The 12857-nt window shown below is 37.7% G+C and overlaps 1 protein-coding gene and 1 pseudogene across 3 annotated transcripts in view; both read left to right on the forward strand.

The window, feature by feature from the left end:
• LY75 (lymphocyte antigen 75) overlaps nucleotides 1-12857 on the forward strand; it is a 135945-nt gene that overhangs the window by 24315 nt on the left and 98773 nt on the right. For all 3 annotated transcript variants that reach the window (XM_058694554.1, XM_058694546.1, XM_058694564.1), the window contains exons 6-12: nucleotides 855-998; nucleotides 3212-3403; nucleotides 4992-5149; nucleotides 7520-7630; nucleotides 8196-8284; nucleotides 8430-8599; nucleotides 11087-11286. In XM_058694554.1, the coding sequence (XP_058550537.1) occupies nucleotides 855-998; nucleotides 3212-3403; nucleotides 4992-5149; nucleotides 7520-7630; nucleotides 8196-8284; nucleotides 8430-8599; nucleotides 11087-11286 (1064 nt within the window). The remainder of the gene's footprint in view (nucleotides 1-854; nucleotides 999-3211; nucleotides 3404-4991; nucleotides 5150-7519; nucleotides 7631-8195; nucleotides 8285-8429; nucleotides 8600-11086; nucleotides 11287-12857) is intronic.
• On the forward strand, nucleotides 5476-5679 carry LOC131505717 (U2 spliceosomal RNA; annotated as a pseudogene).

A 12857-nucleotide genomic window follows, 5' to 3' on the forward strand; every position in this document is an offset into this window, starting at 1 on the left:
TTAGCCAAAATATTTTTCTTCCCAAAAGAAGTTAGATACCTTTTTATTCTAATTAACTTTTTTGAGAGAGAAAAAGTACGAGCGAGCATGAGCAGAGGAGGGGCGAAGGAGAGAGAGAATCTTAAGCAGTCTCCATGCCCAGCACAGAGCTTGACACAAGGTTGGGACACAGGACACTCAACTGACTCTTGATTTCAACTCAGGTCATGATCCCAGGGTTGTGGAATCGAGCCCCATGTCAGGCTCCACACTAAGCGTGGGCCTTGCTTAATCTCTCCATCTCTCTCTCTCTCTCTCTCTAAAATTAAAAAAAAAAAATTAAATTTCAGCTTCTGACAAGTGTAGAATCTAAAAGTTAACACTAGCTTCAGTGTAAATGTATTCTATACACACATAAGAAAAATGAGTTAAGTGCAATACCAATAGGTCACTTTAGTTTAATGAAATTTCATGATCAGTGAGTAAATTCTCTATCACCTCAGTAAATAAAATCTTTAAGGATAATTTAACCTTTAATTCAAGGTCTTAAGGGCATTACTGAATCACAAATCAGTATATCTATTGTATAGAGTAGCAGATTAATAGCTACTGACCATAGAGTAAGAAGACACGGATGTTGATTAGGGATAGAGGTTTGGTTTTGGTTTTTGAATTAACTATAGTGTATTAGAGCGTTTCACCCTGTATCCTGTATTTTAGAAGGGAGACAGATTTAAGCACATGAGTGTCCATGGAGGCTTTAGTAGAAGGTTTTAACTATTTTATGAGCTCCCATAAAAGCAGAAAATTAGGAATACAAATTATCTTTTCTAACCACCACTCTGGCCCTAACCTCCTCTTTCTAATCATTTAAGATATGCCTAGTGCACCTATGATAATAGGTGGATCAAGCTGTGCAAGAATGGATGCCAGGTCTGGTCTATGGCAGAGTTTTTCCTGTGAAGTTCAACTGCCCTATGTCTGCAAGAAACCATTAAATAACACAGCGGAGTTAACAGGTATCTTTCTCATTTTCTGTGCAAGTAGGTACAAGTAAATCCATTTCAGATATCTATTTCCACCTTTCCTTCACCCTATACTGCCAATGCCAAAAACTACTTTATTTTGATGCAGTGGTTAGATGTCATCAACTATATATGCATAAAGCTTTGGTTTGATATATCCCCTTAAGATGGCAGAGATATCCTCAGTGAGAAATATATTTCTGTTCACAGGTGGCTTTTTTCTTTAGAGCACTGTTTCTCAGAGTGTGCTTCCTTAGACTAAGAGTATCGATATCAACCATACCTGTTAGAAATCAAATTCTTAGGACCCACCCCAGATCTACTGAATTGAAAACTCTGTGGACATCAACAATGTGTGTTTTAAGAAGACTTCCTGGTGATGCTGATGCACACTCAGGTCTTATATTTTACCTGCCTCTGCGAGAACTAAAAATGATGGATGTGGGAACTCTCCTCAGGTTTCCAGTTCCTAACCCATCATGCCCACCCCTGCTCTGTCTTTCTCTGCCGGGCTGCTTATTTAGGTTATTGTGTTGATAAATCAGGTAGAAAAGGTGGGGTGCAGAAGGACAAAATGTGTACAAGTATGGTTTTTTGTCAAGGGGTTTCAAGGATAAGAGAATCGCAGAACAGTTGAAATTTCTGAGGTGCAGAGAAATTTCAGAAGCCTTTGAAAGAATAAGAGGAGTGTCCTTACTGTCTTGCACAGGACCCATCATATACTGGTATTTGATTAAGTCCTCCTGAATAGGAAAAAGTAATACTCAAAACTGGGAGGGGAAGAAAAGGAGGTTTTAAAATGTCTTGCTTAAAGAATGTTGGGGGAAGGGAATAAAATTGCTTATCCATATAGGAACATAAAGCTATTTTTTAAGACTAGAAAATAAATATATAGAATAAAGATTGTTGGGAGATGTTTATAATCATAGATGAAAATGAACATTCATCTTCCAGGTTGATTCAAACCAAATTTAGTCCATACAACAAAAAGCGTAATAGAAAAGACAGCATAGATGAAAATAAAACAGAATGACTGATGATAGATCAAGTAAATACCCTGTAGCAGAGTAGAATTATTAAGTAAATCATGATGTTTCCACATGATTGAATAATATGCATTTATTAAAATAACTGTGCCAGCAGGAAAATACCATAGCAGAACAAAATGATATGCCTACTTATCATTTTAATCTTGTAAAAATATGTATTCATAGAGACAAAGACTAGAATAGGAAAACATTTGTTCTAAGTTCAATTATGGGTGTTTTTTTCCTCTGTTCCTTTATCATAATTGTAAAATATAATAATAATAATACCATGTCTTATTTCAGAAACTGAAAATTAGTTCAGTTCTCCTGTGTTCTCTTGTTCTCAAGTGTGAGAAGCTAGCTTGACCTGAATTTTATCTTTCAGTGAAGAACAAGCTGTTCACATTTTTTAAGATGCTGTGTTTTTATACGACAGACATTCCAAACAGTTCTGAATACACAAAGTCCAAGTAATTCAACTTAATTTCTAATTCTATTAAGAGGAGTAGAATTATTTTGTATGGTTTTATACCTCAATCTTTTCTCCAATCTTCCTTGACCATCATTTGAGTGCGTTTTAACATGGTGAAAACAAAGAATCACTAATTCTATGAGGATATAGGTCTAGTAGAGGGAAAGAAAGAAGAGGTCCAGAGAGGCCCCTGTGCCCTTTCCCTCCAGTACTATCCTCTCTTTCATGTGGAGTTTATAAATGTTTTACTCTGTTTCTTAAATCTCTGTATGTCTTTGTTCAACAGTGAGCATTAATTCACATCCCCTTGCTAATCTGACCATACACAAAAGGAGATTGGACTAAATAACCTCTCAAAGTCAGAGACTGGAGGGGAACCTAACAAATCCCATAGCAAGGAAGAGATTTGTCAGCAAATGGCTTATCCCACACCATTCTTCTGTCTACTAGGACTAAGGGCAGTCCCTCCTCAATGAGTCAGAGCCCAATCATGTAGCACATTTGTATCACAATAAAGTCATATCATTACCTGTATCCCTATAGTCACTCTTATGATGCTATGTAGAATGAGGCACCACATAAATCCATGTTCTTGTACTATTTGACATCACGTTCCCCAGTTTTCCAGAATCCTGATGATGTGAGAAAGAATTTAAAATGTTATTGATATATCTTTACTGGAATATATATGGATGCTTTTCCCCCAGATGTTTGGACATATTCAGATACACACTGTGATGCAGGCTGGATGTCAAATAATGGGTTTTGCTATCTTCTGGTAAATGAAAGTGATTCCTGGGATAAGGCACATATGAAATGTAAAGCCTTAAGCAGTGACCTCATCAGCATTCATTCTTTAGCAGATGTGGAGGTGGTTGTCACAAAACTTCATCATGGGGGTAAGTTTTTAAAATATCCTATTTGAAAGGTTTAAAACATTCTAAGGCACCCCTAATTTTCAGACTCTTTTTTTGTTTAATGTTTATTCATTATTTTTGAGAGAGAGAGAGAGAGAGAGAGACAGAGAGAGAGAGAGAGACAGAGAGACAGAGTGTGAGCAGGGGAGGGGCAGAGACAGAGAGGGAGACACAGAATCCGAAGCAGGCTCCAGGCTCTGAGCTGTCAGCACAGAGCCCAACGTGAGGCTTGAACTCACAGACTGTAAGATCATGACCTGAGCCAAAGTCGGATGCTTAACCGACTGAGCCACCCAGGTGCCCCCTAATTTTCAGACTCTTAGTGGGAATGAAAAGCTTACAATCATCCCTACAGATCAGCACTGTCCAACAGAAATTTCTATGATGATGGAACTCTTTTATAATCTATGCTGACCAATACAGCAGCCAGCCACCAGCCATTTGTGGCTTTTGAGCCCTTGAAATGTAACTGAGGAACTGAATTTTTACTTTTATTTAATTTTAATTAATGTACAATTAGCAACATTAGCAAGTAGCTACCAATTTGACTGTACAGCCAGTGATTGAGTAATTTCCCTCTTCTCATAAGATAAATACTATTTAAGTTGTTCCAGATGCTTAAGTGATGATTATTTCACTTTTGTAATTATTTAAAAGCTAAACACTGAAGAACAAAAAATACACTAGACAGGCAATATTATATCCTCCTCTTAGGATTCACTAATCACTAATAACTAATAATAGATACCTATTCTGTATCAGCATGGTGCTAATTGTTTTACCTGGGAGGGCAGCATAGTCATTCCAGGGCAGTGATGGACATCACTCCCATTCTAACTGGAGTATCTATGAGTGTATTTGTAGAATTTCATTATAGGTTCCCTTGCTATCCAAAAGTAGACTGTTCTTTTTTTAATTTTTTTTTTTTTTCAACATTTTTTATTTATTTTTGGGACAGAGAGAGACAGAGCATGAACGGGGAAGGGGCAGAGAGAGAGGGAGACACAGAAGTGGAAACAGGCTCCAGGCTCCGAGCCATCAGCCCAGAGCCTGACGCGGGGCTCGAACCCACGGACCGCGAGATCGTGACCTGGCTGAAGTCGGACGCTTAACCGACTGCGCCACCCAGGCGCCCCCAAAAGTAGACTGTTCTTATGAAACCTTTCATAAACCAAAATGGCATAAAACAAAGAAGCAAATACAATTTCATAGAAGTGAAAATCCTCTTCAGATTTCTTTCAATTAGTGAAAACATGTACATATGTTTTTTTGTAAAAGCGAAGTTGTGGAAATCTGTATACCCCATAAAGCAAGGTTTATCTAAACCTGATATCAGGAGCTCCTAACCTACAGATTATAGCATGGCTGTTCCACCGTGTGCTCTGCCTGCATAAGTACCCTAAAAAGCACTTGACTCCTGGCCTTCCTAACATCAATATTTTAATAGATTAATTGTAAATACCATCAAGGCTCTTAAAACCCCATTATCAGAATGTAAAAATCAGTAACAGTATACATACTGAAGTATGTAATTGAGTAAAACCAAATAAATAAAACATTTTTCTTTTAGATGCCAAAGAAGAAATATGGACAGGTCTTAAGAACAAAAATATACCAACTTTATTTCAGTGGTCAGATGATACTGAAGTTACTTTAACATATTGGAATAAGAATGAGCCAAATGTTCCCTACAATAAGACTCCCAACTGCGTTTCCTATTTAGGAAAGGTAGGAAAACTTCTGTGGTTTATTTATATTCTTATTATATACTAAATAATAATATTAAGATGACTTGGGTTAGGATATTTGTGTATAAGCTGGGAAAGAAAATAAAAGGTAAGAGCCCTGTAGATTGTCTTTCCAGTAGCTACTGGAAAAAAGAGGTAAGTAAAACAAAAGAATAAATAAGCAATCCTCTTCCTGTCTAAGAGTATCTGCTCTGGTCTGAAACAGATGAAGAAAATCCTTTTAGAATTCAATTCTTCTTGTGTCATATTGGTTCTAATAAGCTCTTTCTCTCTGGACCATCATTATAATATTTAACATAAAGTCACATCGCTTCTCGGCCTTTTGGCTAAGATCAAGTGTAGTAACATAAAGTCACAACTTAAGCTGAGAAATACCATCTTCTGAATTCATGTTCAGATTAAGTTTTACATTAATCCTACTTTGAGAGTGAAAAAATATTTTTATTTAAAAATTAGGTCTAGGGGTACCTGGCTAGCTCAGTCAGTAAAGCATGCAGCTCTTGATCTCAGTGTGTGAGTTCAAGCCCCACATTGGGTATAGAGAGTAGTTAAAAAAAAAATCTTTACAATAAATAAATAAATGGATCAGTAAAATAAAAAATAAAAATTAGGTCTAATGTTTTTCAGAGAACATCTTCTGTAGAATGCTTAAATATTTATTGATCATGCTTTAGTTAAGAGTCCAAAATAGATTGTGTGTTGAGAGAAAAGACATGTGTATCTCTATACTTTGTATCGCTTTCCTGGGGACTCCTAATTGTTTAAGAGGTTTGTGTCACCCAAACTTCTAGAGAGACTTAAGTAGAAACAATAAATGATATGTATATTTAGAAGTGTTTCAAGAGTAAAGATGTATTGAGAAAGTTGTCAAAGATTAATTTAGAAGTGTGTCACATTTGGTGCTCTGTTTAAAAGGACATTTAAGATATCTTTGGTAGAGTGTCAAAGATAGAAGTGAGGTTCCATAGGCAAGAGTAAACTGATAGCATATCTAGATAGCATTCCAGTGCTTAAAACTGACCCTTGGGGCGCCTGGGTGGCTCAGTCGGTTAAGCGTCCGACTTCGGCTCAGGTCACGATCTCGGGGTCCGTGAGTTTGAGCCCCGCGTTGGGCTCTGGGCTGATGGCTCAGAGCCTGGAGCCTGCTTCCGATTCTGTGTCTCCCTCTCTCTCTGCCCCTCCCCCGTTCATGCTCTGTCTCTCTCTGTCTCAAAAATAAATTTTAAAAAAAGTTAAAAAAAACTGACCCTTATCACAATTGACTTAATTGAAATTTAATTTGAAGAAAGCAGCAACTTAATAATTAAGCAAAATTAATCAGAGTAGCATATTTGAAAGAGAACTTTGAAATCTAGGCTGAAGTAGAGTTGGAATAAAATTTTGATTCTGTAATTCTTGAAGAGTAGCTGTTCTAACTACCATTTTACACATGAGGAAACTGAGATAGCATGGGTGGTTGATATGTCCAAAAGTTTTTAACCCATGGGCAAACTTTGGCCATACATATGGAAGAAGACAAGAACACTGGCAACTGTGTGTAGGCTGAGTTCTTCTTTCCTCAACTTCTGTATTAAATGTGCTTTGATGGTTTTATTGTTCATCTTAGAAGAAAATGGAATTCATCTCCACTATGAACTTGAGATGGTTCTGAAATAACAGACTGCAAGCCATAACCTTGCAGGCCTGTTCAGTAGCATTTCCTAGGAGTATGTTCTCAGATTTAGTCATTCATTTATAGTCATCTTCTCTTTCCCTCCCTCTCTCCCACCCCACCCCTTGCTCACAGTTTTGTGAGAAGAAACTATCTTGATTTAAAATGAGTTAGATTTCTCAAATTCCACATATGAGTGAAATCATTTTATATGTCTTTCTCTGGCTGACTTATTTTGCTTAGTATAATACCCTCCAGTTCCGTCTATGCTGTCGCAGATGGCAAGATTTCATTCTTTTTCATCACCGAGTAGTATTCCATTCATGTGGGTGTATGTATATATATACATACACCACATCTTCTATATCCATTAGGGAAGGGAAGGGAAAATCAGATAAAAACAGAGAAGGAGGCAAATCATAAGAGACTCTTAAATACAAAGAACAACTAAGGGTTGATGGGGTGGGGAGTTGAGGGGTGGGAGAAATAGGTGATGGGCATTGAGGAGGGCACCTGTTGGAATGAGCACTGGGTGTTGTATGTTATTGATGAATCACAAGAATTTACTCCTGAAGCCAAGACTGCACTTTATGTTAGCTAACTTGAGAATAAATTAAATAAATAAATAAATTTAGAGTTCAACTCTAAACATATGGCAAATAATTTCTCTGTGGAATTTTTTTTTCTATTTTTAAAAAGCTAGGTCAGTGGAAAGTCCAATCATGTGAAGAGAAACTTAAATATGTATGTAAAAAAAAGGGAGAACAAATGAATGATACCACTTCTGATAAGATATGCCCTCCAGATGAGGTATGTAAAATCCCTGTGTAAGTTTTTCTAAGCAATATTACAATTTCTTGGCTAAGGATGGTAGGTAAAACTGAAACAATTCAGACTTGGAAAAATAGAAGAAAGGACTACCTTCTGTTCATTTATGTTAGAATAAATCAGAGGTCAGTGAATCATAACATTTTGGCATTCTTACAGAAGAAAAAACATTATAGGAAAAGGAGTTACCTACTCATGAATTTCTATAAAAATGTATGTGGTTACAATTCTTAATGCTGATATCTTTACTTTCCCCCCATTTATATTTATCCTGTTCAAAAATAATGCGACCAACAACATTATAGTATGATGAGCTATGCCCTAGAGGTAAAGAGAATTAAGACACACTGTCTGTCTGATACAGGCTCACACTCTTGTGGGAATTCTCTGTGAAGTTGTATCCTACCTTCATCATGTGAATGAGTTTACTGGCCATGCCCTTAATTTCTCTAAGTGTGAGATTTTATTAGTGCGGCAGAACTTTGCTTGTCAGAGCAGGGACATCAAGTCTGAAAGACAGTGTGATGATATTTCTCCTTTGATTTAGGACTGGAAAAGACATGGAGAAACCTGTTACAAGATTTACAAGGATGAGGTCCCTTTTGGAACCAAGTGCAATCTGACTATAACTAGCAGGTGTGACCATCAGGAAACATGTACTGGTGAAATTTTAACTCTGGGTCCCTTTGCTAAATAAACTTCCCAAGAAAAAGACGCATCTTCAATTTATATAGTAATTCAGTCGTAAAAAACACCTACTGGTTTGACTCCTGTTTTGTAGATTTGAGCAAGAATACCTGAATGATATGATTAAAAAGTATACTAACTCTCCAGGAAAATACTTCTGGACTGGCCTGAGAGATACAGATTCACATGGAGAGTATAGCTGGACAGGTGTTGGTGGAGTAAAGCAAGCTGTAACCTTTTCCAACTGGAATTTTCTTGAGCCAGGTGAGTGCCTTAGCCTTTAAAGTAATGGAATCTGACGACTAGTGAAATGCAGTATCCCTCCCAGAGGTGTTCTTCACTTACCTTGGAAATGTGAGGAAAACGATAATCTTCAGGATGACAGTCTATCTGTGGAACTATAAATAGAAGGAGTGAATATGTCTTCCTTATTAAATTCTTGTGAATAATCTAGTAAAAGGAGCTAAAAAACTCAGTTCTTGGAAACTACCTCTAATGGCTCAAAGCTAGAACCATCAGTGTGAGGTTTTTTTTTATCTTTTCCATGTAAGTCTCAAACAGAATCTAGAAGCTTCATTTTGAAGTGTTTTACATTTTCATCTCTCTGCTTATTTCTTTCTCCAAAATTGAATTTATGTTTCATAAAAACAAAATTGTGTTTGTTTCTATTATTCCCAATGTGTGGGAATTAAGGAGGCAATATATTGTACTTATTCTGAAAGTTAGTTCATCCTCCTTTAACCAGCTCAAAGCATTGAGCATAATTAGCCGTAGAATCAAAATGTTTTGAACAAGAAAGGACTTCGGAAGTCCCTTCTCATTTTATAGTTGAGAAGACAAGAGACTTAGAAAGGTGATTTACTTGACAAATGTTACCTGGTTATTGACTTGCTAAAATTCAGATCCCCTGATTTATAATCTAAAATACGTTCTTTAAATACTTTTTTAATGTTTATTTTATTTTTTTATTTATTTTATTTTTTTATTTTTTAAATTTACATCCAAATTAGCATATAGTGCAACAGTGATTTCAGGAGTAGATTCCTTAGTGCCCCTTACCCATTTAGCCCATCCCCCCCTCCCACAACCCCTCCTGTAACCCTCAGTTTGTTCTCCATATTTATGAGTCTCTTCTGTTTTGTCCCCCTCCCTGTTTTTATATTTTTGAGAGAGAGCACAGCGGGGAAAGGCAGAGAGATTGGGGGACAGAGGATCTGAAGCAAGATCCGCACTGACAGCAGCAAGCCTGATGCTAGGCTCGAACTCACAAACTGTGAGATCATGACCTGAGCTTAAGTCTGTCACTCAACCAACTGAGCCACCCAGGTGCCTCTAAAATCCTTTTTAGAGGATTTTGGCTTTCTATAAGACTGGAATTATAAAGCATCCAACTTTTCTCTCTTTGGATTATTTGTATTTTTTTGTTTTTGTACAGTGTGATCACTAAAATCACTCTTTATAATGCAGTAATTTGAACATACGAGTGTATAATGACACACAAAATTTGAAATAGATTCTTGCCACCATAAATGTGAATGGTATGGATAGCAAAGTCATCTTTTCACTTCTAGAAAATGGAGGATACAGGTGCCAATCCTGGTTAAATATCACCTTAAATTATAATGTTCTAATAAATAAAACACCTGGGATTTCTTTTATAGACATTCTGATATCTTAGGGTCGGTGTCATAATCTTCATAGATAAGCCTTAATGATTGGAGAGATGCTCAGAAAGTAGCTACAATGACATTCTCTCAGTCTTTTGGCCAGAAAGACTACCATTAAGCTCTCTTTACCATAATTACTCCCAGCTTCAGCCAGCTTGGTCCATCATGGAGAAGGCATGGGTAGTGGGCTGAACAGGGTGGGGAATAGCACATTCATTCAGGGCAACATAGCATTTTTCTCCCAGTCCCTTGTTCCAATTGCTGACCATGTATGGGACATTAGACAATGCCTGCTTCGTGGAATAGAAATTGGGCCTATTACTTTCCAAACTATGTTCTTCTTGTCTTCTGCCCACTTCAGGCTCTATGGTGGAATATAAAAGGGAGCATGGCACTTTTCAAGTGCTGACTCTACCACTCACTAACTATGGTTATGGCAAGTCACTTATTCTTTATTTGAAAAATGGATCTGATAATACAGACTGTTGCTTAATGTTGTGAATAAATAAAATTCTGGCTGCCATAAAATAAATAGTAAACAACTGTATGTTACCAAACACCTCCTCCTACCTTTATTATACCAGCTCTTCCTGTGGATCTGAATCTGAAAGAGTTCTGTTTTGAGGGTTACTAAGTTGCCTTAAAACTGTTCAAAGTTGTTAAGCTAATATGAATATGAGCCACTTAGGCTACCCTGAGCAGCATAGTGGTTTAGGGTACAGCTCCACATGCAGAACTCCTGGGCTTTAATTCTGGATCAACCACTTACTAACCATTTACTTGAACAAGTCACTAATCCTCACTGTACCTTATTATGACAACAGAACCAATCCTGAGGTTTGTTGTGAGGACTGATTCATTTAATCCTCTTAGAATAGTACTTAGGAAGTAATATACACTTCTCTTTATTATCACCATTGTCATCATCATCATCATCATCATTATAAACAATACATTTCTTTCGCCCATTTTCTTTTATATTCTTTCTCCAAACCTTGTCTCAAATAAAGGGTAAGGACACTAGAAAATGTTTGGACTTTAATTTTCAAATGTAATGTTTAATTAAACTTTCTGTTAACCCCAGCTTCTCCAGGTGGGTGTGTGGTTATGGCTACTGGAAAGTCTCTTGGAAAGTGGGAGGTAAAAGACTGCAGAAAATTCAGAGCACTTTCAATCTGCAAGAAAATAAGTGGGCCCATTGAGCCTGAAGAGGTAGCTCCCAAGCCTGAAGCCCCCTGTCCTGAAGGCTGGCATAGTTTCCCCTCCAGTATTTCTTGTTATAAGGTAAAGTAACATTTTCATTCAATTACTCAATGAGGTTATCTTTCTACTATCCTAGTCCATATCCTTGTAGAAATTATGTTCCTCCCCAGACACATATGTAACCTACCAAGATGTTTGGGAGCACCATTGAACCTTTGTTATGAGACAGCTCATCCCCACATAAACTCACATCCTACCCAAAAGAACAAGGCCTGGGTGCCTGGGTGGCCCAGTTGGTTAAGCTTCCGACTCTTGATTTCAGCTCAGGTCATGATCTCCCGGTTCATGAGATCGAGCCCCATGTGGGGCTCTGTGTTGACAGCACAGAGCCTGCTTGGGATTCTCTCTTCCTCTCTCTCTCCCCTCTCACATGCTCATGCCCTCTCTCTCTTCCCCTCAAAATAAAATAAATACAGTTTAAAAAATAAAACAAAACAAAAACAAAAGAACAAGGCCAGAGTCAGAACTGGCTCTTTCCTAGTGTTCTTTTGTTCTGAGAAGTTGAGTAAGCTACATGCCACCCTGACGCTTTGCTTATGATCCTCCTATCTCTCTAATCCTTGCTATCAAATGAAGAATTCTATCAATTCTTACAATTAAAAAAAAATTATTTTAGGGCCCGTATCAGTCAGCTGTTGCCATCCCCAGTGACTATGACAACAAACATTTAGTCTCATGTTCACAGATCTCTGGGTCAAAAGGGATTGATTGTTTTGGTTTAGGCTTGAATGGTCGAGCTCTGCTTTCAACTGTCGGTCAGCTGTGCTAGGTTCCAGACTCTGAGCTGGATATGCTGCCCTTTGATCTGGGTCTCAGACTTGAAGGGGCAGCAGCTGTCAGGGGCTTGTTCTTCTTATAGTAAATGGCTGGAGCCTAAGAGGCAAGCCTAACCATGTAAGCACATTTCAGGCCTCTGTTCACCTTACCTCCACTAATATGCCATTGATCACTGCAAGTCACATGGCCGGGCCCCAAATCAAGGTGTGGGGAAGTATTCTTCCCCAACCAGGAGGTCAAGGCAAGAAGGTACAGTTATATGACAGGAATGGAGACTGAAGAATTAGGACTAATAATTCAATCTACCATTGTATCATCTCCGTCTCTTTTTTTTTTTTTTTTGAAACGACTGTGGTTACTTTGCCATAAAATTAGTCATCACAAACCAAAGAAATAGAAATGGCAAGTTTTGTTTTGCTGACTTCTGTCAATGTTAGACCAGTGCAGTCGGCCCTTTGATTCATCTTCATCAGAAAATAGGCCTGTGCTTGGGCAGGTCTCAGTGTATTATGTTTATAATTATTATTTTTAGCACATTTCTCTGCAGAAGTCCACTCCCAAAGTATTCTTATATACCCTTTATAGCCTTGCCTGCTGGTTCAATTTATTTCTCAAGGTCCTAGCAAAGCAGGAGACTATGGTGTCTTGTTGGAGCTGTTCCCCATACTGGCCAAGGAAGGTCATCCATCTGGCACCTGGGTTGGCCTTTAGTTGACATTTTCAGCGCGTCCTATCTGTGTCACAGTGTATGTTTTTTACCTGTTTTTATCACAGGTAAAAATGAAAACATTTTCCTTTTATTTTTACGCCTATAA

This window comes from Neofelis nebulosa, chromosome 2 (genome assembly GCF_028018385.1).
Source record: "Neofelis nebulosa isolate mNeoNeb1 chromosome 2, mNeoNeb1.pri, whole genome shotgun sequence".
Lineage (NCBI taxonomy): Eukaryota > Metazoa > Chordata > Mammalia > Carnivora > Felidae > Neofelis > Neofelis nebulosa.